Genomic DNA, 27,892 nt, shown 5'->3' with positions numbered 1-27,892 from the left:
GCTCGGGCTCGGGCTCTAAAAGCTCCTAGGGAACAACTCACGGTCAAGATTTCTCCAGATATGGTAGGAATTACAGATGTTTTCACAGAGAATACTCCAAACCCTCGTGCTTTCCTGTCGGGGCCAGCTAATTGGGTGAAATCTCGAGTGTGAATTTCTAATTAGACCTTGAGTAACAATGCATAAAGAGAGCACAAAAAGGGGAGTTTCATAAAGACCACAAGCATTGGCCCCGGAACCCTCGCAAAACTTTTTTAAATCCCGATTGTTCTCATGTAAGCTTTGAGAGACGCTTGAACTCATTGATCAACCCGTTGGTACTCCCGTCATGGGCGGAAACCGTCGAATCATCTTCCAATTCTTTGCCAATTTTTTCTATTGTACTGTCAGCGGGTGCCATGCACACGAAGAGTTCTTGGATGGGAAACTTACTGGCGAGAACTTTGCCAAGCTCGACACCCCATTGGTCGAAGGAATTGATGTTCCAAATCTGCAGAGGACAAGCACCTATATTAAAATCTAAACCCCGAATTACTTTTAATTTTCGTGAAACTTACCGCTCCCTCCGTGAAGGTGACGTGCTCGTAATAAGCTATAAGGGCACCCAGAGCCCCAGGGGTGATCTTTGTGGCCAAGATGCTAGTCGTTGGGCGGTTCCCGAGGAAGACCTTGTGGGGGACCAAGTCCTCGGCAGCGCCCTCGCTGGCTACTTCCTCTGGCATCTTGCCTACCATCAGGGCTTCCGATTGGGCAAAGAAATTCGAAGCAAGCATCCTGTCCAGATCGTTAGATCTCTAATGGTCGAAATGAATTGATAAAGGGCATTTTTATACTTTTGGTGCTTGTTGTCCTCGACGGGGTTATGGCTTTGCGCAGCCAATATAAAGTCCGTTGGAATCATCTTTGTTCCCTGGTGAAGCAATTGGAAGAACGAATGCTGGGCGTTGGTGCAAGGCTCGCCGAACAGAATCGCACCTGTCGTATATTTGACATATTCGCCAGTTCTGGTGATCGCTTTTCCATTGGATTCCATGGAAAGCTGTTGCAAATACGCAGGGAACCGGTGGAGGTATTGGTCGAAACTGTACAGCCGTCAGCAGACACCCTCAAGTTGTCACGAATCAAGAATTTCAGCACTTACGGAGCCACCAGATGGGTTTGCGCACCGAAAAAGTCGCTGTACCAAACGCTTAAAAGACCACCGATGATTGGGATGTTTTCCGTGATCGGAGCCTCGACGAAATGCCTGTCCATCGCATTCGCACCGGCAAGGAATTCATGGAACTTATCAAACCCGATATATATAGCTACCGATAACCCTATAGCCGACCAGACACTGTATCGCCCACCGACCCAAGATTCAAAGCCGAACATGTTTTTAGTATCAATCCCGAACTTTGCGACCTCTTCGGCATTGGTTGATAAGGCTACGAAGTGCTTAGCGATGGCACTTTCCGGGGCATATTTCAAAAACCAGGCCTTTGCAGTATTTGCATTGGTGATGGTTTCAGCGGTGGTAAACGTTTTGGACGCAATGAGGAACAGGGTCGTCTCCGGATCGCACTGGTTGAGTGCTTCAACGACGTGGGTGCCGTCTATGTTGCTGACAAAGTGAAGAGTTATATCTCTACTGGCGTAAGGCTTCAAGGCTTCGGTGACCATCACAGGCCCACTTTTTAAAGATGGGAAAAGAACGAAATCGTCAACGGTTTTGATCGAAAGGAGGCTCGGAGATGAACACTTACAGATCGGAGCCACCGATACCAATGTTCACCACGCTTTTTATTTTCTTGCCTGTGTGGCCAGTCCAAGACCCACTCCGTACCTGCTCCGAAAACTCCTTCATATGCTCAAGAACGGCGCTCGTGTCTTCTACGACACTCTTGCCGTCGACTTGCATGGGCTTGTTCGAAACATTTCGGAGGGCAACATGGTAAACTGCTCTTTTTTCCGTAAAGTTAATTTTGTCTCCAGCGAACATTGCATCTCGAAGTTTCTCGACTCCAGCCTCCCGAGCGAGATCTGCAAGCAAGCCAAGAGTCTCATCGGTGACGAAGTTCTTGGAAAAATCAAAAAGAATGGCATTTCCGTCGGCTGTGTTCTTGAACGTGCGAGAGAACCTGGAGAAGCGCTGGGGATCCTTGGCAAAGAGGTCCTTGAGAATCAATAGTTTCCCAGAGGCAGCGTGGTGCTCCTGCAGGGCCTTCCAGGCAGGCAGGTCTGATGCTTGAGCGAAAGACATGTTGTCGAATAACGTGAAGCTCGGTAGCTTGCGGTTGCGGTTTAAAAGACCGGATTGGATTCAACTGAGGGTCAATTGGGGCGTACTTATGGTGGTGCTGCCTGTATATCGATAAGGTGAGGGGCAGGCGGTGTGTGGTGGGGGTTTCCGGTACGAAATACCTAGTAATTCTTCCGCGGAACGGACGGAGATGATCACTAAACCAGATAGACCCGGTTGCCTTAGGATCCAACAATCGGCCCGGACGGCGGCCAAAGTCGGTACCCAGGCGACAAAAAAACCGAGCAACACATACCCCCAAATCCACTACAGCCTCCTGTATCAACGGCCAGGTATGGTATCCCCCCGCAGAGGGCCATCGAGGCGACCTCACCAAACCACTCCTATCAAGGCCGGTATACGTGCTATAAGTGCCTTCTGCGGTGCGAATAAATTACGTTGTACTAAACGCCGGCTCACCCAATTCCATAAATTTAGTCCCGCAGTTATTCGTATTACTATCAAATATTACAACATTAGGCAGTGCTTACTCATAGGATTAGAGGCTGCAAACATCTAATCCCAAATGGATTAATAAGATCTCAGCACCATTTAATTATGCAGGATGTGACCCACGAAGGAATTACGGACGAATTAGGTGTTCGAATCCACAGGCAGACTATCGTACGTGTTACGGGCAGAATAGATTACCATATGTATATAATTTGTAAGACTTCATATCTGAATGAGACGACCTGCCAACGATATTTGTAATAAGCACAATTCATATCAAAGAGGTACCCCCAACCGGAAGACTGGCAGCGGGTCAGGTTCAGCAACAAAACTCACTTTAGTTTTGGGGCAAAGGACAGGCATAATCCTGACTATATACAGCACGAGCATAATGAAGCCTTCAAGCTACACGTCTGGACCGCCGTAGGATATGATTTCAAAAGTGAAATAGTATTCTATAGCACGGGCAACGTCAATGGGAAGCTTTCACAGGAAATATATATAAATCTGGTCCTAGAACCGATAGCGAAGCCTTAAATCGGTGCAAACGGCGGCTTTGTGCCGGAAAAGGACAATGACGCTGGCCATAGTAGCAAGCAGGCCACACGATGGAAGAATATCAATGGTTTGGAGCATTATTTCAACCGTTCGCAGTCTCCACTACCTAAATCCTATACTGGGCGGTCTCCGCGCTAGGATTAAATTAGGCGGATTAGCCACCTTCCTAGCTCCTTGGATCCCTACGAATTCCAGCCACCATTTTACCACCACATTCATTTTACGTTCCTGCTATTAAGATTCTATTTGTTGCTAGTATACAACCCTCACGTCGACGTCATCTCGCACTAGCCACATAATGTCGGATGCGGTGGCTGGTGCGCTGTCACATGCGGGCGGTTGTCGTTGTCGGCAAAAAAAAAAACAACAAGTGTAGCACAGCCACAGGCCCTGAGCGACAACTTGCAATCAGAATCGCATACACACACACATACAAGCACGCGTTGAGCCGGGGAGAAGGCTTTGTCAACTCGAACCTTCGGACGAATATTCCGACCGCAACTGAGAAACATTCGACATTCGAAATTCAACTCCCATCAGTCATGTCTAGCGCCGGTGCGAAGCGATCTACGAGGTTTATCACCGACATCCTCTTCATAGCAGCGGCTGTATGTGCCCCATTCCGTTGTGTTCTCTTCCAGCGGCTCCCACGAACACTCTGCTGACACACCCAAACAGCAACTATCAGCCTATTTCCTCATCAAATATGCTATGCGACGTTTTGATCCCGAGGCTGATCAAAAAGAAGAAAACCGGAAACGAAGTTCTGCCATTCTCCGTCGGCTTGACAATGCCGACGCCGACGCCGGTACCAAAAGAGATGTAAAGAGAGCGGAACTGGCATTAAGCCCCTACGAACAAACTATTGCTATGGAAGTGGTTGCGCCTGAAGATATTCATGTTTCATTTGAAGGTACCTCGTGGGAAATATCGGTATTCTTCGGAATAATATAGGCTGACATGTTTCATCACTCCGCCGCAGATATCGGCGGCCTGGGCGATATTATCGAGGAACTCAAAGAATCGGTCATATATCCGCTTACGGTGTAAATATGCTCCCTCCCGAGATAAAAGTAAAAGGTGTGCTGACTTGTGTCCAGACCCCACTTGTTCTCTGATCACTCATCACTACTCTCTGCGCCCAAGGGTGTTCTGCTCTATGGCCCACCCGGTTGCGGTAGCTCTAAACCCCTATCTCCGCCTCCAAACACTGGAAATAAAAAACTAATCATCGAAACAGGCAAGACCATGCTCGCGAAAGCGTTGGCCCACGAATCCGGCGCTTGTTTCATTAATCTTCATATCAGCACACTCACCGAAAAGTGGTACGGTGATAGCAACAAGCTCGTGGCGGCTTTGTTTTCCCTCGCCCGGAAACTAGAGCCGAGCATAATATTTATCGATGAGATCGATGCTGTCTTGCGCAGCAGAAGTAGTTCGGATCACGAAGCTAGCACTATGGTTAAAGCGGAGTCAGTAATTGAAATTCCAAGACAACTTTGGGCAGGGCCGGAACAAACTAACGAGTCGGTCGTGCCTACTTAGATTCATGACCCATTGGGATGGACTGTTATCAACCGTAGACCAGCGACCACCGCGTATAGTCGTGCTGGGAGCCACCAACAGGATACAGGACATCGATGAAGCAATCCTCCGACGGCTTCCGAAGAGATTTGCAGTCTCCTTGCCCAACGCTGAACAGAGGAAACGCATTTTGAAAATTATTCTGAAGGACACAAAACTCGACACGCAAGAGGGTTTCAGCTTTGATGATTTGGTGAAGCGGACCGCCGGGATGAGTGGAAGCGACATGAAGGAAGCGTGTAGGGATGCCGCCATGATCCCCATAAGAGAATATATTAAAGAAAAGAAAGCCAACGGTGAAGAAACTTTGTTATGTGTAAAGCCGGAGGAGGTTAGAGGGGTTAAAAATGAAGATTTTTTCCGGCGCAGACAAGGGAGTTCATATTCGAGTACACAAGATAGATTAATTGAAAGTTGAGTCGCTCTTGAATTCGGGGGCAGTTATTCAATGCGATTTCTTCTTTGTTTCTTGTTATTGAGTATGTAACATATATTAGTTAGATCCGCGAACCATTGAACCGCTGGCAAACCATATTATTCCGTCCCGTCAATCTTAGCCAATATTATCGTATTCTTCTAGAATCCCTGGTGTCGTGTTTCTTTATATGCCCTGGCGTTTCATCTCAAGGACGGTATTGACCATCCGTTTGAAGCTTTCCTTGAACCTTCGGCGGAAACGTTCTCTTCTCAGTCTCTTCTTTTTTATTCCGGGTCGTTCATAGAACCTCTGCGCAACTGCGTCCCTGGAGATGGAATTTTCGGCGCATACTCGTCTGAGCTGCATAAATGCTCCAGCGACATCACCTCCTCGAACAGCGATGCTCCTGCCAGCAGTAGAACCGAGCCTTGGGGGTAATTTGGTGTGATAGGAAGGTGGTATCGAGGGAATGGAGGTACTGGCAGGTGTAGGAGAGTTTGTAGCCCAGTCCGCGGAGGAAACTTTATCCAGAGGTTGGGTGGGGTTGCCTTGAAGTCGGACGATGGAAGTTGATATTTGAGCGTGAGGTATCATCGGGCCGAGCCTTTTAGCGATTGAACAGTTTGGGGTTCCGATTGAAACTAGCCGCAAGGGCGGCCGGACGGCGAAGAGGACGCCGCGTAGGGCGGCAGACATGATGAAGGTGGTGGGCCTGGAGGGGGAGGGGAGGAGGAAATATAAAGTCTTGTATGGATGGGGGTATATTTTTTATTTGTTGTATTTTTATTTTGTCATCCTAAATACGTAGTTATATTACCTGATTCGGTAAGCGCACAATGCTTGATGGAAAGCTCCCCAATCCGGTATTTTAATGTGTGTTGCTGAGCTGAGTCAGCGCCTGGGAATCCAACTTCGACCGAAGCAACTTTTGGCAACCTGACGTCGCGGAATGAGCGCGTGTGGACAAAACTTCGCTCTCTCTTTTTTCCATCACAAAAACTCTCCCGACACCCCCAAGCAAGATGTATCCCTATAATCGTAAGCTACCTATCTTTCTATCAATTCCTTCCTCCTCTTCCTTCCTCCTTCCTCCTTCATTCTTCCTCCTTGCTAACGAAACTACGTATCTTGAAATAGAAAATGCATACGGTCGACCTCCAATGCAGGCCCCTCCGGGGGTCCAAATGCCTCCGGGCTTTGGATTCCCTCCTGGCATAAATCCCGCTGGCTCTGGCCCCCCGAATTTTGCGGCACCCGGCGTACCTGGCAGCACACCTCATTCGGCACAAGCTAACGTTCCGAACCGTCCGGGCATTCCTGCCTTCTCACCATCCGCCAGCCTACCGAATATCAATTTCAATGCTCCAATCATCAGGCTGGGGACGGCATCTACAAAACAACAACCGTTACCCGCTGGATCATCGCATCAACAGTCGCCAGGCCTTGCACACCCGCCTCCAAGCTCGAAGGCTCCCCTAAACCAAACGCCGAATTCTTCTTCTGCGAGAGAATCCGCTTCTAGCTTTATCCCACCGACCGTTGACGAACAAATAAAATCCGTTTTCGTGGGGCCCCTCCCTCCTCTTTTAGAGGATCAATGGATCGAACGAATTCTCAAGGTTCTTACCCTTCCTCCGTCTCGCCCTACCGTTATCGAACTCCCACTCCTGGTCAATCGTGTTGTTCGCTAACGGAAATCGTAGGCTGCAGGCCCCGTGAGACGGTGGATACGAATGTCCGATGAGGGAGGGAAACCTCGAAATTACGGGTTTTGCGAATACGAGACATTTGAAGGGGTCCTGGCAGCTCTTACCACCGTGCACGAACTGAGTATCACGCACCCAGACGACCGTAGCAAGACTTCAAAGATCTCAGTGTGTGCTTCTTTCGGATCATGTGCTACCGCTTGATAATCTGACCCCTCCTGTGATAGGTGATCTACGATGACCGCGCAGACGACATCCTCGGTAAATTAAAAAACCAAGAAGCTGTTGATGTGACAGATGGGGGAGCCGGCCCTGCGGACAAAAGTTCCCGGTACGAGTCTATTAGTCTCGCTATCAGCAATATCGTTTCTGAATATTCCGACCCTGATCGTCAAGTAGACGCGAAACCGCAAGAGAAATCTGCGAACCCTGATAGGAATTCTACCGAAGACGACCCTAGCAAGATCGACCAGGGGCAACCCGAGGTCGTAACGATATCTCTTACTATAGATGATGAATTGGCAGACATTCCAGCGGACATGCGAGAAACCGTTTCGAAGGAAATAGCGGCTTTCAGAGAACGATCGAACAGAAGGGATATCGAAAGAATAAAGCGGGAAGAAGAAATCGAGCAACAAGAGCGTGATCGTATATCTGGGGGCAGGGGTTATCGATTCGTTTCCCCACCAGCTTCGGCGCCGACCGGTCCATCCGCTGGCCCAAACTCTATCCCCGTTGGTCCATCGAGATTGCGCAATGACATACCGTTTTCCGCGCCGACGGGGCCAGCCGCACAGTCGGTGAAGTTCGTCAACGGGTCAACCAGCCGTTTACCACAGGAAGATGAGGATTCCGATGCTTCAGACTCCGAACTCGAGCTCCGTCGAAAGCAAAAGAAGACCCGCGAAGTTGATGCTATATTCTTAGACCATGAACGTCGCTGGTTAAACCGCGAACGGTCACGGACATCTGCTATTGAACGAGAATCTGCAAGAGATAAAGAAGATCTACGGAGAGAAGAAATAGAACGGGGTGCCATGGCTCTACGGCTTTCGGAATGGGATGACGACGTTGAGATGGATCGTCGAGTGGAAGACTATTACATTGATCGATCGCTTTGGATAAGAAATAGGGCACAATTTCGATCCCGAGAAAAGGAGATGGACGCGCGCGACAAGGCAGCTGAAGAGCGTCTGCTGGATAGTGAGAAAAAAGCGTCCGAAACCAAACCCGTCAATTCGTCCCGCGAAAAGGCTACGGATAAGGATGGGCAGGTTTCCGAAAAAGAACCTCAGCAGCCTCGTATCAAACTTTCTCTCGGGGCCTCGGTGCGTAGCAAAGCAACCGATCTGACCAGACCGAAACGCACCGTGGCCGATATAGAAGGGCTGTTAGAAGACGAGGAAGAGGACATCTCGAAGACAAAGAGGGTCTTGATCCCAATACAATACGAGGACAATGCGAGCGCGGACGATGAATCAAGAGAAGAACTTGTCAAAGCGCTGGCTCAAGAAATACCATCCGATAAAAAGGGTCTCTGGAACTGGAAGGTCAATTGGGAATTCGTGGACGATGCAATGATCAAAGAAAAATTACAACCTTTCGTGGAAAAGAAGATTGTTGAAGTATGCCTGCTACCCATCCCCGGCCGATTTAAAATCGACTAACACTTGCGCGATTGCAGTACCTTGGAGTTCAGGAACAAGAACTCATTACGTTCGTTCTGGAGCACATCAAAAAACGAGGCTCTGCTACAGACCTTGTGAAGGAGCTAGAGATGGTAAGTTCCTGTTCTTTATAGAGGTCGGCCCGGGGTGTTTGGCATTATGACTAATTCGGTTCTTCCTTGTGACATAGGCATTGGATGAAGATGCTGAGGTATTAGTAAAGAAAATCTGGCGAATGTTGATTTTCTTCTCTGAAGGGGAAAAACGAGGACTTGTTACATGAACGACCGTCCATTTACTTACCCAACCCATCTATCAAATGTCCTTTCCTCTTCCTCCTTCTCTCTCTCCCTTTCCCTTTTTTTTTTTTTTTTTTTCTCTCCCTATGTGTAATAAGACGAAATCGAGAGCGGATCACATGTGACAATGAGATAGATTAAACCACCCCTCCAAGTTGCACGGTTCGTTAATTTAAGGGACCTCTTAAACAGCTTAGCAAACCCAATATCAATATCAAGATCTTATGAGACCTTACGTACTTCGTTATGCAATGGTAGGATCTCGAGACGCTCACACGTATACCTTTCCTCTTTAGTCAGGTGTGCAATCGTTCCTTGTACTCGTGTACGCTTGGGGTGGAATGGGTATCGCCGCATAAAACGCCACACGAGTTTCGAACAAAAGCATCCTCAGAACTCGCATTTGACATCGACCTGCTTCGCGCACCAGCGCCGGCTGTTCCATCCCGCATCCCCTCGAAACCCAACCTCGACTGTGTACCTTTAATGTTTCGCCACCTCCGTTCAGAATTATCTCCTGCCCGGCCGTCGTTTTCATACTCTCACTACCCCCGACACCCGCCATCTTGACCCTCCGGATATCCACCTTCAGACAAAAATGATGATGGAGACAGACGAAGAGACAAACGCCCCACCCGCGACCTCCTCTAATCCCCAAGGAAGCGCTCAATTCGCGACAACCCAGAGCACCAGTCACTCGGGATTCCGCAGGTAAGCAAACCTCACCCCCACCCGACAGATCACAACATCCAGGTCCATTTCCCCTAAGCACCTTGTATCTACAGACGGCTTTTGCATACCCGGCCAGTCCAACAAGAATATGATGTAGCTGGATTCGGTATGATGTGGTCAAGCTGATCTTCCTGCTAAACGGAGTACTTATCAAATAGACAACGGGCGTCACGGGCCTGTGAGGTATGCCCTTATGGGTTCAATACCCAGTTCCTGATCTCACGACATCAATTCTGGGTTTACTGACTCTGCCGTATCTTGAAAGACTTGCCATGCTCGGAAGGTAATTGGCGTCCCTTTGATCAGTAGCACTAATGAATCGCATAGCCCATCACCGGATCCCCCCATCGTTCGTTCTGTACCACTCTCTTTCGATATCTTTTTTTAATTTTTTTTTAGTGATTTTGATGGTAAAAAGAAGACAAAGATACTAACGCATAAGATAGGTTCGATGCGACGCCGCCAGCTTAGGGGTACCCTGCACCAACTGTGTCGCCTTCTCTATCGAATGCAAAATTCCCACACCGAAGAGGAAAAAGGCAACGCTCTCGGAAGCAAAACAAAAAGAAGAAGAATCGTAAGTAAAAATGGATCGGAGGTCCCTTCATGGACTACGCCCGTCTAACGTCATTATAGAGACTCTAAAAGCGCATCTCCCGGGGCCGCACCAAAGGTTGTTGTTCGTGACCAGCCACCTTCTGAAGCAGACGGACCTTCTCTTTCAACAACCACGGCCTCGGATTCTCCAGCGGAACCGGAAACCAACCCTTTCGTTCAATTTCTAAAGCCCAAGTTCGCTCGCGCCCCCATTAAGGACGCAGGCCGGGTTGCTTATTTAGGTACAAACTTATATCTAATCGCAGAATGCACGTTTCTGACCTAGGGGCTATTTTTGGAAAATATAGGGGAATCGTCTAATCTCAGCTTGCTGGTGCACGATAGACATGGCACCGCTGATGTCGTACATTATCCCCTACCCGAGAGCATTAGGGGGGCCCGCGCCCAACTCACAGAGCTTGATAGCGAAGAAATTGACATTCTGAATCGAAGAGGTGCATTTCTGTTGCCACCAAGGGCTCTCTGTGATGAGTTGGTCGATGCTTTTTTTCGCCATATCGCCCCTATCGTTCCTGTTATCAACCACAACAGGTTCATGCGGCGTTATAGAGATCCCGCAAATCCTCCATCTCTTCTTTTATTGCAAGCAGTGCTTCTTGCGGGCTCTCGCGTCTGTACGAATCCAGCTCTCATGGACGCAAGCGGTTCTACGACGCCGGCCGCATTGACGTTCTACAAGCGGGCCAAGGCTTTATACGATGCAAACTACGAAGACGATCGGGTAACCATAGTACAGTCGCTTATACTAATGGGATGGTACTGGGAAGGTCCGGAAGGTATTGCGCGGAATCCAACCCCCACGCCGAAGTTAGCGAAACACTTGTTAACGGAGTCACTAGATGTTACAAAAAACGTCTTCTATTGGAGTAGGGTCGCCACGGTGGTTGCGCAGGGTTCCGGGATGCATCGGAGGTATGTCGCCCCTAGAGAGTACCAATCACCATAAAAACAGTCGAAATAATAATCATCTCCTTCTGTTATTAGCGTGGAGCGTTCCCAGCTCAGCAGGGCAGACAAGAGAATATGGAAAAGGATTTGGTGGACATTGTTCACACGGGACAGATCTGTAGCTGTCGCGCTTGGGCGTCCGGTTCATATAAATACCGATGATTCCGACGTCGAAATGATTTCCGAAGATGACTTCGACGAAGATGAGCCAGGGGTTTCCATGGAGTACAAACCGAATCCACTCCACGTGAAATTTTTCCTTCATTATGTGAAGCTCTGCGAAATCATGGGACTGGTGCTTTCACAGCAATACTCTGTCGCCCTCCGTACTCGTCGACACCACGCCATCGATCTCACGCATAGTGATATGGCATTGGCAGACTGGATGATCAACCTACCAGAGGAGATGAAGTATCATATGAACGATGTCCGAAGGCAGAATTTTTGGGCTGCTCTCCTCCATTCTACATACTAGTAAGTTAGAATATCTGGTCATACCTACCCCCTACAATCTCATACATTAGTAACGTAACTATAAACTTACGTCTTTCCAAAAAAAAAAAAAAACAGTACAACTCTATGTCTGTTGCACAGGGCACATATGCCACCGGCTACCCTCCCTGATTCCGCTCATCTTAACAACGCCATATCAGAGTACACATCTCGCAAAATCGCCTTCCAAGCAGCAGCCAACATAACAGCGATCATACAAAACCTCAGGGCCCATGACGAGTTAAAATACTGCCCAGCTTTCATGTAAGTCCAGTAGTTGTCTGGTACCGAATCAGCCCGGTGGGCAACAAAGAAAGGAAAAACCGCAGTTGGCTGATATCCCCACCAGAGTGTATAGTTTGTTTTCGGCATTGATCATGCAAGTGTATCAAGTTCGCTCCTCGCAACCCGCCATGGTTGCAATAACCCAGGACAGGATGAAAATATGTATGGAAGCCCTGAAGGAAGTTTCGAAGATCTGGCTGGTTGCAAAAATGGTTTACACACTATTTGATTCGATTTTGGGGAACAAGGCCCTGGAGGAAAGACTAGCCAAAGCCAGTGGGTACCGCCGCTCTGGTGACAAGGCGAAACGCGGCGATGTGTCAAGCAGAAAAATCGCGGATACGACTTCAAAAAGAAAATTCGAAGATGTCGACTTGGGAACCATTTCAACGGGACCCACCCCCCAAATGTCCTACGAAAGGTCACGGCCGCAAACCCCAACCGTCTCTCCAGGGCCCAAACAGCAACAGAGCATCCGCCAAACAACGACCATCCACGGCCATAATCCGCAACACCCATTCGTTGGCAATTCACATACGACCTCAGCAACTGCGGAGCCTCATAATGTCCGCCAATATTATCAACATTCCTCCGGGTTCCTTCCGAATATAGGAATTCCTGCAACACCACCGGATTTTTTCTTGGTCACAAAATCCTCGCCACCAATATCCCAGGCTTTGTGGGAAAACTTCCAACCAAACCAACTATTTCCGGAGGAATCTGGAAACAGTGGCCTCGAAACCACACCTTTGAACTACGACAAGACACCCCAGCTCGCTAATAGCTCCCTAGTAGAAGCCACCCCGCAATCATTCACAAGCTCTCTCCAGACCCCTCCGCTAAAGTCAAAAGAAGCCATCCACCTAGCCAACAGCCCGGATATGCAAATCGATTCGGGCCAACTGCACAATGGCGACCTTAGCCACAATTCTCTTTGGGCAGCAAACTTGGATGTTGATACCTCAATGGACTCACCTGACGACACTTGGAGCAACAGTAGCTCCGGCCTCGCGCAGGGTGCACCTACAACACTGAATGTAGAAGATTGGTGAGAGGTCCTAGATCTACCAAAAATCGGACTACGCTGACAAGATTGCTTTAGGTATCAATTTTTCGGTCTAAGCGCTGGGTTTGACATCAACCAACTTGGTCTGGGGTCGTCAGGAGGTTAAAAAATGTAGAAACGCCTGGTCAATTAGCGGCGGATTCATGATACCAGAATAGGACCGACTTTTATCCACATGTTCAAGGGTGCAGGTCACTCGTGTCCGCAGGACTCATGATGTTCAGATTTCGATTTTGGTTATTCGGGCCAAATTCACTAAGCTTTGCACACTAGCTGCAACCATATCTTAATGATGCCCATCTTCAAAAATATTTCGATTTCATACGGGGTGCGGCTACGGCCCCCTAGTAAGCCAGTGTCTGGTAGAGATAATTTAGGTACTCGCCTATTTACTTGGGGACTTGATTGTATCGTTGGATCCCTTTCAAGCAATTCAGGTGTTCTATCGCTCCCCTGGCCAGCTTATAAGACCGGAACAAAACGTACGGTTTTCAAACGTTGTTTAGTCCCTCCCCATTTTTGCGTATACATCTACTGCAGCCATCTATAAAGAGCATACCTACTTACTTAAGTATTTACCTAGACAGATACTTGCTGCTTAGAGTCGCACCATGTTTATATTGATATTCTAATAGAACTCCGAAGGAACCCGTCTAGTCTACTGTGCTCTCAAATCCTCAAGTATCATGCTGGCCCCCTTCTCTGCGATTGCGTACACTGTCGCCTGTGGATGGCAACTTATCTGAACTGGCATGATGGAGGCATCGATGCAACGTAAATTTGCGGTGCCATATACTTTCAAGCGTTCGTCAACGACGCCATATTTGCTGCCCTGGGAGCCGCCCATTGCGCAGGTCCCCGTCGGATGCCAATCCGAAATAGTATGGTATTTTACATACTCGGAGAAATCCTCCTCCTCGTCATTTTTCGCAGGGGGCGGGAATACCCTTCGTTTGACGAAGTTACAAAGCGGGGCAGTTTTGGTGATCTTATGGCCGAATTTTAGACCCTCTGCCATTATGCTCCTATCCAATGCGCCGTCTCCTTGATAATATTTGGGGTCGATTATTGGTTTGTCGTCGGACGTGGTTCTCGCCTTTCCCGGTGGCTTCGGCGGGATATGCAGACTTCCTGTCGAAAATGGGTATTGTAACATCTGCAGTATAGTTCCATACTTCTTGCCATCCTCTAGGCTGAAGACTGGATACCAGTTCCGAGCATCGAAAACGAACTCCATTTGTCCAAGCGGTTCTCTCGAGGTCAATTTTTTCAGTAGGCTCTGGTTGCGTGGGCTAGCCGCCTCTGCCCCCCAGGAATCCTTCGCTTGCGTCGCTAGCCGGGAGATTCCATTCTCTTCCATGAATTGAGATAGTGGAACGTATGTAAAACTGCAAGGTAGGATTGTTCGGAGCCCCGTTCTATGCTTTTCGTACTCCTCATCAGCAGCCACAGCCAGTGCTTGATTAGATCTGAGGTCGTCTGCATTTGGCGTAGAGGGGTCAATTTCGTAGACCATGGCCACCACTATGATAGATGAGTTCATGTTCATAAAATGTGGAATGTAGCACGTTAACTTACTCAATCTATCTTGTAAGTTTTCCCCAACATTTTTGTTCTCGATTTTTACCTCAATATTAGCAGCCCTAAGTACATCCGGGTTCCCTATCCCACTAAGTTCAAGGATCAGAGGTGACTGGACGCTCCCGCAGGACACGATGACTTCTTTTCTAGCGGACGCAACATATTCAGAACCGGCAGACTCGAACCGAACCCCGGTTGCTGTCATCTGACCGTTTATCGACTCCAGAATAACTTCCCTGACAATAGAGTCGCAGATGACCTTGAGATTCTGGCGCGATGCATAAGGTAGATAATATTCATTTGCGGCATAGCTTCTTTTCGTATCAGAGTTCACAGATGTGAGGCCAGTCCACACCCCTACATTAGAGCCATCAAAGGTCGAGCGACGTTGGACGCCCAGGTTTTCCAAGGTTTCATGCCAATACTCATGATGAGCGCCATGCTGCTTTGAGTACGAGGTTTGGATTAAGCCCGAAGAGCCGTGGCTTTCATAGCGATAGTCGAGCTTGTGCTTCTCTTGATCTGGGCCTGGGCGAATAAACGTTTCCACTTTTTGGAAAAATGGGCTAATGAGGTAGGCATCGACTTTAGCTCAACCGCTAGAGAGAAGAAGAAGATGGGGTTGTCGATGTATCATATCCAAGTACGCAACGTATACTTACAGCATACTTTCCCACCCCCAGCCTTTGTTCCCAAGTTCTTCCCAGGAATCATAGTCTTGCTTGTTTCCTCTCATCCAAGTGAAGAAGTTGATAGCAGAACTACCGCCTAGAACCTTGCCCCTAGCCCATTCTAGTTTCCTGTCGCCGAGTCCCTCCTGGGCCGTAGTTTCAAACTCCCAATCGTACTTTGTATGAACCGCCTCTCCAAACCGCCCCGGGAGGTCTATCAAAGGGTCGCCGAAACCCGGAGAGCCGGCTTCGATAACCCCTACAGTGATGCTGGGATCTTCGGTAAGGCGAGAAGCGACAACCAGACCTGCAGTACCCCCACCGACTATAAGATAGTCGAACTGGCAGGTCGCGAATTCGGCGGCTGATATCTTTGGCATACTCATATTGGAGCAACGAAGAGGGAGAACACACTTCCGAGTGTATCAATGTAACTGAGGCGCAAGAAAGGATGCAATACTAGGTTAACTAGATCTCCCTAGTATAGGAGGGCACTAGGTTTTTAATATCTCCTAGCAGAATGCTAACTAGTACGGAAATGAGGTGCGGTACACATAGGCCTTCGCAGACCGACGTTGAAATTTCAAAAGTGGAGTATCCGTCTCTTTACCTATACTATATCAAGGTAAGAAAGAGGAAGATTGTCTCAGAAACACCATGGCTGGGTTGGCGTGGCGGTCTACTCCTTGCTCTGATGATCCCAATAGGTGCAAGTACCGGTTTAAGAGAGTAAGCCGGGATAGCTCTGGTCACCAGACACGAGAGTCTCGGATAAAGAATTGTATAGGCATACATAAAGGTGTACATGTACACGATAGATGTAGTATACATCGATATCTCTGCCTGGCAAATCGGACGCACACAGCCCCTTGCTGAGCAGAAGCTATCATGCTCGTGGCTATATCGTTCGTTAGTAGGTTTTTACATTTAAGAAGCTACCGATACCCAGCATGGTGCTGGATCCAATATTTGAAGCGATGCTAACCAAGAATACTCTAGTTCGGACCCAAAATCCCACATCGGTGTTTTATAGTCTCGCCCAAGCCTTGGCGCCAAGAAACGCGAGCTACCTAACACGAGCATGCCGACAACGCGGGCCCACAGCAGAAGGAGAACAACATCTTCAAACTCTCTGAACGACTGCACGCTTGATATCAATCTATAAACTTAGCGACCTCCACTAACTGGCTTGAAGCCAAGGCAATTCCCGAAATGTCAGCCAGAGCAAACCAGCGGGCAAAGCTTGAAGAGCTCAAAAAACTGCGAGGGTCAAAAAAAACACGACTCAGTTCCTACAAGCCTCAGGATGAACAACGGTTGTTCGACGAGCTCGACGAAAACGAATATCGAAAAGTACAGCGCTCGAGACTAGACCAGGACGACTTCGTTGTGGATGATAATGGAGAGGGATACGTTGAAAATGGGATGGATGAGTGGGAGGTGGGGCGTGACCGGGATGATTATGCCTCCAGTTCAGACGAGAATGATAATCCAGCTCGTGCTTCAGCGAAAGGTTCGAATATGCTCTTCATATCCATTGCATCCTGAAGCTTACCAGCACCCGCAGGTAAACGAAAACGTGAGGCCGAAAGCACTACCCGCAAGGATCAAGATGGAAGTATCAATAAATATTTTACATCGATGGCTGCGCAGGCAGCTACTAAGCACAAGGTAACATAATCCCCCAAAGCTAGACTATTCACTCGCTAACTATCTTCAGGCAGAATCAACTGTTGAAGATAAGGAATTCTTAAATGAGCTCCTAGGACAGATGGACGAGTCTCGAGACTCTTTCCGGACGGTAAAAAAATTAAAGGCTCAGCAACAAGAACCAGCTCAGAGGCGCCAGAGGGCTTTATCGCCGTCCAGAAGTGGTACGCGTAGGCGACAGGCTCTAGAAAATAAGCCCTTGACGAGAAATCGTACCGATTTCGTCCCTAGTTCGCCTCCCAAGCATAGAATTGTCGAAGATGATAACGTAGACGGTGATTATATCGGGACTTTCGATGACGATACAAACCAACAAGCTACCACTACTATCTCACACCAGGATCCCTCGAGCTCTCATAAATTAATCAAAACAGAACCCACTGAACCAGAGGCCTTTGCAAACGAAGAAGACGGCGACAACGATGAGTTGACTGTGAGGCCGATCCTCGCCTTCAGCAAAACCAAGGATGTCCCTATTAATTTAAATTCAGTCCGTCCTGACCTTACGGAGAAGAAAAAAGTCATGCCAGATAAAATATCCGTCGCTGGTGAAGATATTGATGCTAACCAGTGGCAAGCTGTTGAGGCGAAGCTGTCTCATAACCATGTTGCGGATCAGCCTCTCCTTGGAAAAGTTGCCTCTAAGGATGTCATAAATGAGGATGGTTCTCTACGATTTTTCTGGATGGATTATACCGAGATAGGCGGCTGCCTATGCTTGTTTGGAAAAGTAAGTTAAATTGTTAATGCGTGGGGAAGACCGACCTTCACTAACCGGGTGCTCCATCGTAGGTCATGATTAAAGGAACAGACAAATACGCCAGTGCCTTCGTCAAAGTCAACGGGATCATGCGCAAACTCTACTTTCTACCGAGGGTTACAAAACATAGCACTGGAGAAGAGGTTGAAATGTCCGATGTCTATTCAGAGGTTGATGAACTCCTCAGCAGACTAAAGATCAGTCAAGGCAGCGATTGGAAAGCTAAGCCATGTCCCCGGAAATATGCGTTCGAGTTGAATGACATACCAAAAGAATCCGACTATCTCAAAGTCCTCTACCCATATGATAGTAAGACGACCCTTCCCTACGAAACAATAGCACAACTAAGGTTTTGATTCCATCCACCAGGGCCTCAGGTGCCTTCAGGGACAACTGGGGAAACTTTCTCTCATATTTTCGGCACGGGGACATCCATTTTTGAGCAGTTCGTGCTAGCTAGAAACATTATGGGTCCTTGCTGGTTGCATATCGAGGAGCCGATATTTACAGGCATCGAAAATGTATAAATCTACCTTGACTAAAGAATTATGGATTCCGAGCTAATACCCTTCTAGGCCTCTTGGTGCAAAGTGGAGCTTCAGGTTTCCTCTCCCACCAACATAAGTTGTGCTGGGGACCCAGAAAATGATATCGGACCCCCCCTAAAACTTATGAGCCTGGCCATTCGAACGAAAATCGGGCAACACGATAATAAACCAGAAATCATATCTATAACTGGCCGGGTTTATGACAACGTTGCGCTTGATGAAACGCGACTAGCTGAAGAGCTACCTTGGTCCTGCTTTACGATATGTCGCCCGGTGGGGCAAAGTTTTCCTGTTGGCTTCCAATCCGCAATAAGCGGCCAGCAAACCGTCATAAAAACCGAAAAAACGGAGGCCGGACTACTGTCGTTATTTTTAGGTAAGCAGCAACTCTGGTTAACCCGAACCCCCCTAAACATGAAACTAACTCTAGAATAGCCAAACTACAAAGTACAGATCCAGATGTATTGATCGGACACGGTCTCGAGGAAAGCATATACGGAACTCTAATCCATAGACTCAAAGAGTGTAAAGTATTGAATTGGCATCGAATTGGAAGGATGCGCCGTAACCAGTGGCCAAACAATCTTGGGCGGGGCGGGTACTTTGCGGAGAAGCAAATTGTATCCGGTCGCTTGATGTGCGACTTATCCAACGACTTAGGAAAGGTAGGACATATGCCTTGCCAATGGATGGTAATATCGGTTCTAACATCGCCACAGTCCTTGATGAACAGGTGCCAGTCGTGGAGTTTGACCGAAATATGCGACGTGATATTAGGCGAGCGCAGAATGGAACTAGACAACGAAAAGTCCCTCAAAACATATGCGGCTTCTGGGAGTGGGTTCCTGGACTATCTAGGCCACGCAAAGACGGATACCTACATGATTGCCGCTGTGGCGCTCCGCATCCAAATCATTCCGCTCGCGAAACAGCTGACAAATTTGGCCGGCAACTCTTTAGCGCGAACCTTGAGTGGTACCAGAGCGGAACGAAACGAATACATCTTGTTACATGAATTCACGAAAAACAAGTACATATGCCCTGACAAATCGTATGATAGGAGGAATTCTCAAAAGACGAACGATGAAGATGGCGCCGATGAAGAAGAGGACACTCGCCCAGATGGGAAGAAAAAAGACAAGTTCAAAGGGGGCCTGGTCCTAGAGCCTGAACGTGGCCTCTACGATAAGTTTGTGCTAGTCATGGATTTCAACAGTTTATATCCCAGTATCATCCAGGAATTCAATATCTGTTTCACAACAGTTGACAGAGCCGATCTTGTGAGCATTCCTCTGCCTCAGGTTTCAGCTCTATCCTTAACTAACCAGGAAACTTAACAGCCTGAAGACCAGGTTCCCGAGATTCCTTCGGAACAAACACAAGGCATTCTCCCCAAACTTATCTCGACACTCGTTCAGAGGCGACGACAGGTCAAAGGACTTATGAAGGACAAGAGAGCAACACCCGCGCAACTAGCACAATGGGACATCAAACAACAAGCCCTCAAGCTGACAGCAAACTCGATGTATGGTTGTCTCGGATATGTCAGATCTCGCTTCTACGCCCGCCCCTTGGCAATGCTCACTACATCTCAAGGCCGAGAGATTCTTAGGTCCACGAAAGAACTTGCAGAATCGTCTCAACTACGGGTTATTTACGGCGATACTGATTCAGTCATGATAAATACAAACGTCGATATATATGCCGATGCCATCAAAATAGGAAATGATTTCAAAAAGGCTGTAAATGACAGATACAGACTCCTCGAAATCGACATCGATAATGTCTTCCAACGGCTCCTCCTGCACTCTAAAAAGAAGTACGCGGCGTTGAATTTTTCGGCAGACGGAAAAACCGTTGTTGAAGTAAAAGGCCTTGATATGAAAAGACGAGAATACTGCCAAATCTCAAAGGATGTTTCAAGGTTAGTCCACGCCTTACAACTGGTATCCTTCTAGATGTCACGGTCGACGTGCTTAAAATATCTTTGCTAATTCTGTAACTTTAGTTGGATCTTGAAGGAGATTCTTTCCGGTGACGACCCCGATGCCGTAATCGGAAGAATACATGATTACCTCCGAAGTGTAGCAAATGATATGCGAGAAAACAAGATACCCTTCATTCGGTATACAATTTATACAGTATGATATAACCCCGAAAGTTTATTTTCCCCTTTGGACACATTCTTTGTCTTTCGAGTCGTGGGTGTCGTTGCGCTAACAGCAAGCAACTCTCTCTAGAAATTATCGAAAGATCCGGAGCAGTACCCTGGGGGTAGGACAATGCCGCAGGTTCAAGTCGCCCTTAGACGGAGATCAAAAGGGGATGTTGTGAAGGCAAACGATGTTATCGCCTATATCATAACAGGTGATGGGGGCAACACCGTGGGTCCAGCTGAAAGGGCCTTCAGTCCTCAGGAATTGAAATCAGATCCAACATTGAAGCCAGGTTTGTTAGCCTAATCCTTGGGGTTTCTTACCAAAAATCGAGTTAACGTTCAGTTTTTTCGACACAAGACCCAGAATGGTATCTACTCAAACAAATATTCCCTCCTGTAGAGAGGCTTTGCGGTCCGATTGACGGAACCGATGCTATCCGATTAGCTGAATGCTTAGGTGAGTGCAGGGCACCTTTAGCGTAGTGTCATCTCCAGAGATCTAACCTCCTTTAAAGGATTGGATACACGAAAATACCAAATCGCGTCCACTGTCGCTCAAACTGAAAGCGAAATCCATCCGCTCGAGTCTACCCTAACCGATGAAGAAAGATTCAGGAACACTAAACCCCTCGTCCTTACCTGCCTTGCTTGCAAGGCTGTCTTGGATTTCGGTGGTCTAAATTCAGACCTGGCAATATGTTCTCCCGACGGACTTAAATGCCCTGGTATAGGATGTGATAGTATATTTTCCACTCCTGTTCTAATCGCTCAAGTCGAATCGAACATTCGAAGCTGGACATCACAATACTACGAATCCTGGCTGTCTTGCGAGGATGGTTCTTGTGGCAACAGGACCCGGCAAGTCAACGTATATGGGAAGCGATGCCTTGGGCTCCAAGGTGTCGGCACCGGTTGCGCAGGCCCTATAACCTACGAGTATTCTGACAAAATGCTCTACACTCAACTCCTTTATTATAGTACGCTATTTGACGTAGAAAGGGCAAAACTGAAAGCTACCGTCGAGAACAGAGGTAAGTCCTGCCAAAACAGCCAGCTAACAAGGGTGTTCTAAACTAATCATGTTTCAGAATCGATTGCAATTCTGGCAGAAAGATATCGAACAAACTTCAACATGGTTTCTCGCGTTATCTCACTTTATCAAAAGAAATGTGGTAGGAGTTGGGTACAGATGGAGAATATCTTCTCGTCGATATAGCAAGGTGGCCTCTCATTGAACTGCCAATCCTAGCGGGTGTATGTACAACAGAAAGAGTTCTGCGGTCCGGTGGAGGTTGGATTTCACTGCTATTAGCAGAAATGGCCCCTCGCATCCAACGTAAAATCGTGTGGTACCTAATTAGCCTCATACCGCATCAGTGTAACCCCTTTCAGCTGGGTATTTCGTTCAGATAAAACTTTATTACATAAACGGGCAAAATGGTTTTTGCTGCACTGGTCTCGGGAATCCTTCCCTAAAATTTAGGCTTCGAGCAAAGAAAATCCAAGCAGCTAGACCCGTTAAAAACCAATTCGGGTCTGAAGTGGAGCACTTGACCGTCCTTGATCTTCCGAGGGTTGCGATCTTCAACCGTTAACTACGGACTTTACATGTACGGTTAATAATCGTAGCTACTGTATATATTCATCTTAGCATAACGAGGCACCCGAAACGCCTCCGGCTCCATTAGGAATACTTTGGTGTGTGCTATTTACAAAAAAGCGGCTTTACAAAGTAAGGTGGGGGAGAAAGAAAAAACCAAGCTTCGGAGGAACTATAGACTTCCGGGCAAACTTAATTCATCTGCCTGATCAATTGGTTGATATATGTCTCTCGGTCTCCTGTATCACCACCCTCGATGTAGTGCTTGAACTTGCGGGTACGGAACCCCCCGGTTGGATTACTGAGCTTGAAGGGCCAGAGGAAGTTGCTCGCCTGCTTGAAGTTGGGGCCAACGGTGTAGATTTCATGAATGAGGTCCTCGATGGAGAGGATTCCGTATTGGGCAAGGGCAGACTCGATGAGCGAGTTGTCCGTTAACGGAATTCGCTGCTTGTTGATTTTACCGTATCCCCTCTTGTAGATCAGCTCGCGGACGCTCTTCAAGTTCGGCTCGCCGTAGGCAATGTAAGGCTCGACGATGCGGAGCATCTCAGAAGTGGCCTTCGTGAGCTTGATGAAAACCTACAATACGATCGTTAGTTTCATTAACGCGGCGTAAGAATAAGAATGTGACACTTACTGCATTGTTGATCTGGAGGAGACGGAGGAGCTGAAGGATCTTGCGAGGCTTTGGAGCAATCTTGTTGATACTAGTCAAGCATATTAGCAAATACTCGGATCTCAGAATGGAAGTTCTGCCGTACCCCTTGATACGGATAACGAAGGCGAGCTTCGGTTGGGCGGGAACATAGAAGCTGGATTCTTGTTTGGCGGCGCGGGCAAGACGGATCTTCTCTCGCTCTGCATCGCGGTATTCCTTGACGTGGGCCTCGGCACGCTTGAAGATGGTCTCCCTCTTCGCTTTAGATGCCTATGGTGTTTTGGGTGAATATTAGCTCCGATGTTTAACCGGGAACACAATGCTCAAACTGGTGCAATTGTATATTGTCTTTCAGTCCCGAAAGATGGTTGATTAAGCAGCATCATCGCTTGAACTCAAGTTCAAACTTGCTACAAAAATGTTGTGGTTTTCATCAAAAAAGAAAAGGCTCCGGATTATCTCCCCTCGAAACAGTAGTTGTCGCACAGGGGCCTTGGTATTTTTTACTTACAACTTTGCGCTGCTTTAGGGCAGCGAGTCGCTCTTCGGTCTGCTTTTCAGCGGACTTTCTCTTCTTGAGAAGAGTCTCGGGAACGAGGATTTGCTCTGATGTTGGAACGGTCCTATTTAACCACAGACACCAGGAAAGATTTTGATTAGAGAAACTGTAATGAAGGAGAAACCATTTCGTGGGACGCCTGGGACGAGTGCCATAGCAAGCAATCCGAACTGTATCAGATCCTGCTACTCATCTTTGTTCCTCGCTGGTCGGTTCTCACTATCAAATTTAATCGCACAGAAGCGGAGAACCAGAGTCCATTGCTTCTCGGCGACAATCCCTTGCAGAGCTGTCATCTAGCCGAAGCTAGTAGCCCTCAAGATATATGTCCGGTTGATTACCATATCCCACGATCCAAGCTAGGGGAAAGGCTGGACGATAGCACAAAAAGTGCGGCTGCCAACCCCACCCTCGCTGAATATAATGTGTAGAATGGTATCAAGTCTGATTTAAGGACAGCGAGCTTGTACAACTCGTCTATCCCAATTCCTCGCTTTGGCCGGAACGCGGTGTCAACCATCCGTAAAATATGATGGTGAAACTCGCGGCTCCACGAAAAAGCGAGATATCGGAGAGTCATGGGGACTCTAAGCCAGCAGTCGAGAAAACGAAAACATGATGCACATGTTCGTGGCCCGCGTAAAGGGGAATGGTTTTGTTAAACATACGGCATTGTGATGAATTCGTCGATGCTTTCGATAGCTCGGTACTGGTTGTCGAAGTTGTCGTGTGGTGAGTCGTTGATGGAGAAAATTCAAGATTTAGCGTTGAAGGTTTACTGAAACAAAGATGGAATAGAGTGGTTCTGGCATTCTAGCCAAAACGGGACAAGCAGTCACGCCCCACTTTTCATCCCTTGTCTACCAACACCCAGAGTACAACACGGCAACACAATATGGTCTTGTCTAGCACGAGACCACATTCTTCTTGGTATTTTGATGCAAGGTCCCCCGTACGAAGATGCTATCTACAATCATTAAGAATAAATGTTTGATCAAGTCCAGGCATTTTATCAGAGGTAAGAAATAGGAAGAATGCAAGCACCTGGTGAAACCTCAAAGCCCATCAGGATGCACCAGCTTGGGAAGCCTCCAAGATGGCTTCCTTTAATTTCTGTGAGAATTTGAAGACGTCTTCGTATGAGTTATATAGGGGAGCAGGTGCCACCCTAATTACATCGGGGTCTCTCTTGTCCACGATAATTCCGGCCAGTTCCAGTTTTTGAAACACGGCATCCATGATCCCGTCTTTGAACAATAGACTGAGCTGTGCGCCACGTTCTGATGGGTTTCTCGGAGTGATTATTTCGTAAAACTTCCTTGTTTCTTCGTCCGAAAGAAGGAGATCTTCCATATACCCCGTGAGGCGGACTGATTTCTCCCGGATGGCTTTCATCGTCGTTTTTGCAAAAACTCTAAGAGAGCCAAGCAGGCAAACAGTCGCCATGACCGAGGGATTTGAGTGTTGGAACCCACCAGCCCCAGGGATTGCAACAAAGTCTAGGGAATGCGTGATCTAACAGTTAGTACTCGCACCAGACGCCTTAGCGGAACGGATATGCTTCCTACTGTTCTCCATTTTAAATCGACTGGCTCGGTCGTGCCCCCACCAACCAGTCAGGCGTCCTTGATCGGATCGGGCCTCATGAACAAATATCCCGGCAATACCTCCCGGGCCAGAGTTAAGGTACTTGTAACTACACCAAGCCGCGAAGTCCACTTGCCAGTCGTGCAAGCTGAGCTCAACGTTACCCACTGCGTGCGCCAGGTCCCAGCCGACGACAATATCACGACCTTTTGCTGATTTTGTGATCTTTTCGATCTCAAACAGCTGGCCTGTGTAATACTGGACCCCGGGAAGAAGGATCATCGCGGTGGAAGCTCCGTGCTCTTCTATGACTTTGAGAATATCGCGAGTGTCGAGTGTGTATTGCCCTGGCCGCGGTGAAACTGATATTATAGCATCCAAAGGATCCAAGCCATGCCACCGCACTTGCGACTCGATAGCATACTAGAAAGCCCCGCTTAGCCCATGTTCCACATTCAATATTAAGCCGGCAACTTACATAATCTGACGGAAATGCCTTGTCTTCGACGATAACTTTATACTTCGTATCGGTAGGTCGATAAAATGCTGCCATCAAAAAATGAAGATTCGAAGTCAAGGTGCCCATGACAGCAACTTCAGACCGATGCGCTCCGACGATTTTCGCCGTTTCCTCGGATACACATTCGTCGATATCGATCCATGGTCTTGAATTAGGGTGGCGGTGGTGGCCGTATACACCTTGATCCGCCCAGACATCCAATTCCTCCGATAATAATGCTCTAGTTCCTTTCGGCTGGAGCCCAAGTGAATTCCCACACAAGTAGATGGCCTGACTATCTACGGCTCCGTCGGTCGTTTGGGGTCCTAATGTTATCGGGTATAAGTAAGGTTGCTGACTTTCGTGGAACCGATCCTAAAGCCTACCCTGCAGATTTTGGTATTTTGGGATGTGGAACTCGTCTCGGAGGTGCCGTAGATGATCACGGGAGTCGAGTTCGGATGCATTTTGTGCCGTAAGGGGGTTTGTACCACTCATCGTAGTAGCTTTCGAAGCAGAAGCTTAGATATAGGGATCACAAATTGCGATACCTCAGGCCCGGAATCAGCAGTAGGTCGTCAGGTGTTCGTGAAGTATTTCGACCTCACTGTCTCCATAGTCTGCGGTATTATTCGAGCGGTTAGTCTTGAACTCGAGGCAAAATTAGAACGAAGAGGCTTGCTCTCGAGACATGAGCTTAAACCAAGCTTAGAAACAAGAAAGCTGCCGGAAAGGAACCCTTGGCCTTGATTAGGAGAAACGCACCAAAATTCGTACAGTTTATTAACTTTTAGAGCTTTAGATAACCACATACTGCCACACCCTCTACCGGAGCAGCAGCTCTAAGCTTTCTTAGCTACTGTAGAGAATATGGTGTCTTGGAGATGTTTTAAAACGGCTTTATTGCTCTAAAGCCCAATTTAAGACCGACTTTTGTCTGGCCCTTTCCCCGACAGTATGCACGTGCTCCTGCAGATTTCAAGGAGCCGCATGCCAAGACTTCACTCTGTTGACTTCGGGTGACAGGGTCAACTGCTCAAGGATCGTGTTCCCCAACATTCTACTCTTGGCGAGGCTTCGGTATAAATATTAGCTTTAGAGTCATGTTTCTCTGAGGCCGACGTGGCTGCACAAACATCGGCATTCCCCAAAGATCGAACCCATCAGATATACAGCTAGTCGTACCGACGTCCGAGATTTCCAGCTATTGTGACGCCTCAAAATGAAGGACCCCTTTCCGCCATGCCCGGAAGCCATCGTCAAGGCGGTCACTCCGATATGCGAAGTCCTTGGTTTCACAACCCTCCCGAAACATTTCCACGAAGTTATCGGGGCTTTCCTTTTGTATCATGTTACCAACGTTTACTTATCCCCCCTGGTATCACCGTTGCTCTTCCCCAAAACATATCGTTCCTTCAACAAACGAAATCGAATCAACTGGGATATCCATGTTGTATCTCTGGTTCAGAGCACCTTAATTTGTATCGTCTCGCTATACGCAATGTCCGTTGACCATGAGAGATCTGAGATGGATGCAAAGCAACGTGTGTGGGGCTACACTGGCCTTCTCGGAATGACCCAAGCGTTTGGTGCTGGCTATTTCCTATGGGATCTGATGGTTAGCACGCAGTATCTTAAGATATTCGGGCCTGGGCTCCTTGCGCACGCAATTTGCGCTCTCTGTGTTTTTTCACTAGGTTTTGTATGAGCTACTCTTCTTGAACCGAAGCCGATGGTCCGAATAATAACAGAACGATGCATAGAGACCATTCGTCAATTACTACGCACCAACATTTTTGCTCTACGAGCTATCTTCACCATTCCTCAACTTCCATTGGTTTATGGATAAATTGGAAATGACGGGCTCGGCTTTACAACTAGTAAACGGAATTTGCCTTCTCGTGGTATTCTTCTCCTGCCGGCTCGTCTATGGTACCTATTCCTCTTTTCGAGTAGGCTCCGATATCTACCAAGCATGGCAGAACCCGCCGCACGATATTGTTGAACAGGGACGAGCGGTTCCTGCTTGGTTGGCGCTCTCGTATGTCACCAGCAACCTCATTTTGCACTTCCTCAACTTTTATTGGTTCGGGAAGATGATCGATGCCCTGAGGAGGAGATTTGATTCTACAAAGTCAACACAAAGCCCCCCTGACAAGGAAAGCACGGTGATAACCGAGGATGAAGTCAGCATTGAGGGAACAGATATTAAGATCCCGGCTACCCCTGTGCTCCATCAAGGTGTTGTGAGACAACGGAAATAGAAGTGCTTAACTTCAGGGCCAGCAAAAGTTCTTGCGGTACGTGCGGCTGATGGGTGGATTTATTCGATCCCTGCGGTAAAGGCGACCTGACTAGCAAATTGTTGCAAAAAAAAAAAAAAAAAAAAAAAACAGTTTGGGAACCCGGGGTTAATCCGAGGCAGATGTCCATCTGCCTGGTTTCCCCCAC

General features: G+C 47.9%; 10 protein-coding genes across 10 annotated transcripts; 5 read left to right on the top strand and 5 right to left on the bottom strand.

Moving 5' to 3' along the window:
• Positions 1 to 271: 271 nt before the first annotated feature.
• Positions 272 to 2,242, bottom strand: DFL_000991 (uncharacterized protein; the record flags this gene model as incomplete). Its single annotated transcript, XM_067639865.1, has 6 exons — positions 272 to 375; positions 433 to 490; positions 558 to 774; positions 834 to 1,082; positions 1,142 to 1,672; positions 1,746 to 2,242. 6 exons carry the CDS (start codon positions 2,240 to 2,242, stop codon positions 272 to 274), a joined length of 1,656 nt encoding a protein of 551 aa, XP_067495552.1.
• A 1,592-nt stretch (positions 2,243 to 3,834) lies between these two features.
• On the top strand, positions 3,835 to 5,294 carry DFL_000990 (uncharacterized protein; the record flags this gene model as incomplete). Its single annotated transcript, XM_067639854.1, has 6 exons — positions 3,835 to 3,900; positions 3,971 to 4,205; positions 4,275 to 4,338; positions 4,393 to 4,469; positions 4,533 to 4,764; positions 4,838 to 5,294. The coding sequence occupies 6 exons, from the start codon at positions 3,835 to 3,837 to the stop codon at positions 5,292 to 5,294; spliced, it is 1,131 nt and encodes a 376-aa protein (XP_067495551.1).
• A 183-nt stretch (positions 5,295 to 5,477) lies between these two features.
• Positions 5,478 to 5,990, bottom strand: DFL_000989 (mitochondrial 37S ribosomal protein bS21m; the record flags this gene model as incomplete). The annotated part of the gene is made up of 1 exon (XM_067639842.1): positions 5,478 to 5,990. The coding sequence occupies one exon, from the start codon at positions 5,988 to 5,990 to the stop codon at positions 5,478 to 5,480; it is 513 nt and encodes a 170-aa protein (XP_067495550.1).
• Positions 5,991 to 6,316: 326 nt separating this feature from the next.
• DFL_000988 (uncharacterized protein) lies at positions 6,317 to 8,950 on the top strand (the record flags this gene model as incomplete). The annotated part of the gene is made up of 6 exons (XM_067639831.1): positions 6,317 to 6,332; positions 6,432 to 6,913; positions 6,998 to 7,168; positions 7,228 to 8,625; positions 8,685 to 8,780; positions 8,858 to 8,950. 6 exons carry the CDS (start codon positions 6,317 to 6,319, stop codon positions 8,948 to 8,950), a joined length of 2,256 nt encoding a protein of 751 aa, XP_067495549.1.
• A 614-nt stretch (positions 8,951 to 9,564) lies between these two features.
• Positions 9,565 to 13,213, top strand: DFL_000987 (uncharacterized protein; the record flags this gene model as incomplete). Its single annotated transcript, XM_067639819.1, has 11 exons — positions 9,565 to 9,677; positions 9,857 to 9,881; positions 9,964 to 9,981; positions 10,145 to 10,275; positions 10,335 to 10,537; positions 10,604 to 11,092; positions 11,156 to 11,228; positions 11,301 to 11,738; positions 11,835 to 12,020; positions 12,106 to 13,089; positions 13,144 to 13,213. 11 exons carry the CDS (start codon positions 9,565 to 9,567, stop codon positions 13,211 to 13,213), a joined length of 2,730 nt encoding a protein of 909 aa, XP_067495548.1.
• A 552-nt stretch (positions 13,214 to 13,765) lies between these two features.
• Positions 13,766 to 15,745, bottom strand: DFL_000986 (uncharacterized protein; the record flags this gene model as incomplete). Its single annotated transcript, XM_067639808.1, has 3 exons — positions 13,766 to 14,631; positions 14,686 to 15,254; positions 15,351 to 15,745. The coding sequence occupies 3 exons, from the start codon at positions 15,743 to 15,745 to the stop codon at positions 13,766 to 13,768; spliced, it is 1,830 nt and encodes a 609-aa protein (XP_067495547.1).
• An 826-nt stretch (positions 15,746 to 16,571) lies between these two features.
• Positions 16,572 to 21,751, top strand: DFL_000985 (uncharacterized protein; the record flags this gene model as incomplete). Its single annotated transcript, XM_067639797.1, has 14 exons — positions 16,572 to 16,872; positions 16,927 to 17,030; positions 17,080 to 17,799; positions 17,862 to 18,138; positions 18,199 to 18,350; positions 18,405 to 18,753; positions 18,813 to 19,042; positions 19,097 to 19,657; positions 19,718 to 20,301; positions 20,386 to 20,518; positions 20,618 to 20,825; positions 20,894 to 20,992; positions 21,051 to 21,566; positions 21,624 to 21,751. The coding sequence occupies 14 exons, from the start codon at positions 16,572 to 16,574 to the stop codon at positions 21,749 to 21,751; spliced, it is 4,362 nt and encodes a 1,453-aa protein (XP_067495546.1).
• Positions 21,752 to 22,327: 576 nt separating this feature from the next.
• On the bottom strand, positions 22,328 to 24,028 carry DFL_000984 (60S ribosomal protein uL30; the record flags this gene model as incomplete). The annotated part of the gene is made up of 5 exons (XM_067639786.1): positions 22,328 to 22,717; positions 22,776 to 22,845; positions 22,900 to 23,066; positions 23,308 to 23,419; positions 24,024 to 24,028. 5 exons carry the CDS (start codon positions 24,026 to 24,028, stop codon positions 22,328 to 22,330), a joined length of 744 nt encoding a protein of 247 aa, XP_067495545.1.
• Positions 24,029 to 24,420: 392 nt separating this feature from the next.
• DFL_000983 (uncharacterized protein) lies at positions 24,421 to 25,939 on the bottom strand (the record flags this gene model as incomplete). Its single annotated transcript, XM_067639775.1, has 4 exons — positions 24,421 to 24,854; positions 24,924 to 25,365; positions 25,421 to 25,767; positions 25,828 to 25,939. 4 exons carry the CDS (start codon positions 25,937 to 25,939, stop codon positions 24,421 to 24,423), a joined length of 1,335 nt encoding a protein of 444 aa, XP_067495544.1.
• A 724-nt stretch (positions 25,940 to 26,663) lies between these two features.
• On the top strand, positions 26,664 to 27,705 carry DFL_000982 (uncharacterized protein; the record flags this gene model as incomplete). Its single annotated transcript, XM_067639763.1, has 2 exons — positions 26,664 to 27,143; positions 27,205 to 27,705. The coding sequence occupies 2 exons, from the start codon at positions 26,664 to 26,666 to the stop codon at positions 27,703 to 27,705; spliced, it is 981 nt and encodes a 326-aa protein (XP_067495543.1).
• Positions 27,706 to 27,892: the final 187 nt, after the last annotated feature.

The sequence above is a fragment of the Arthrobotrys flagrans genome (genome assembly GCF_004000055.1).
Source record: "Arthrobotrys flagrans strain CBS H-5679 chromosome Unknown unitig_15, whole genome shotgun sequence".
In the NCBI taxonomy this organism is placed as follows: Eukaryota; Fungi; Ascomycota; class Orbiliomycetes; order Orbiliales; family Orbiliaceae; genus Arthrobotrys; species Arthrobotrys flagrans.
Note: the sequence above shows the minus strand (reverse complement) of the source record. Positions and strands in the feature narration are given on the sequence as shown.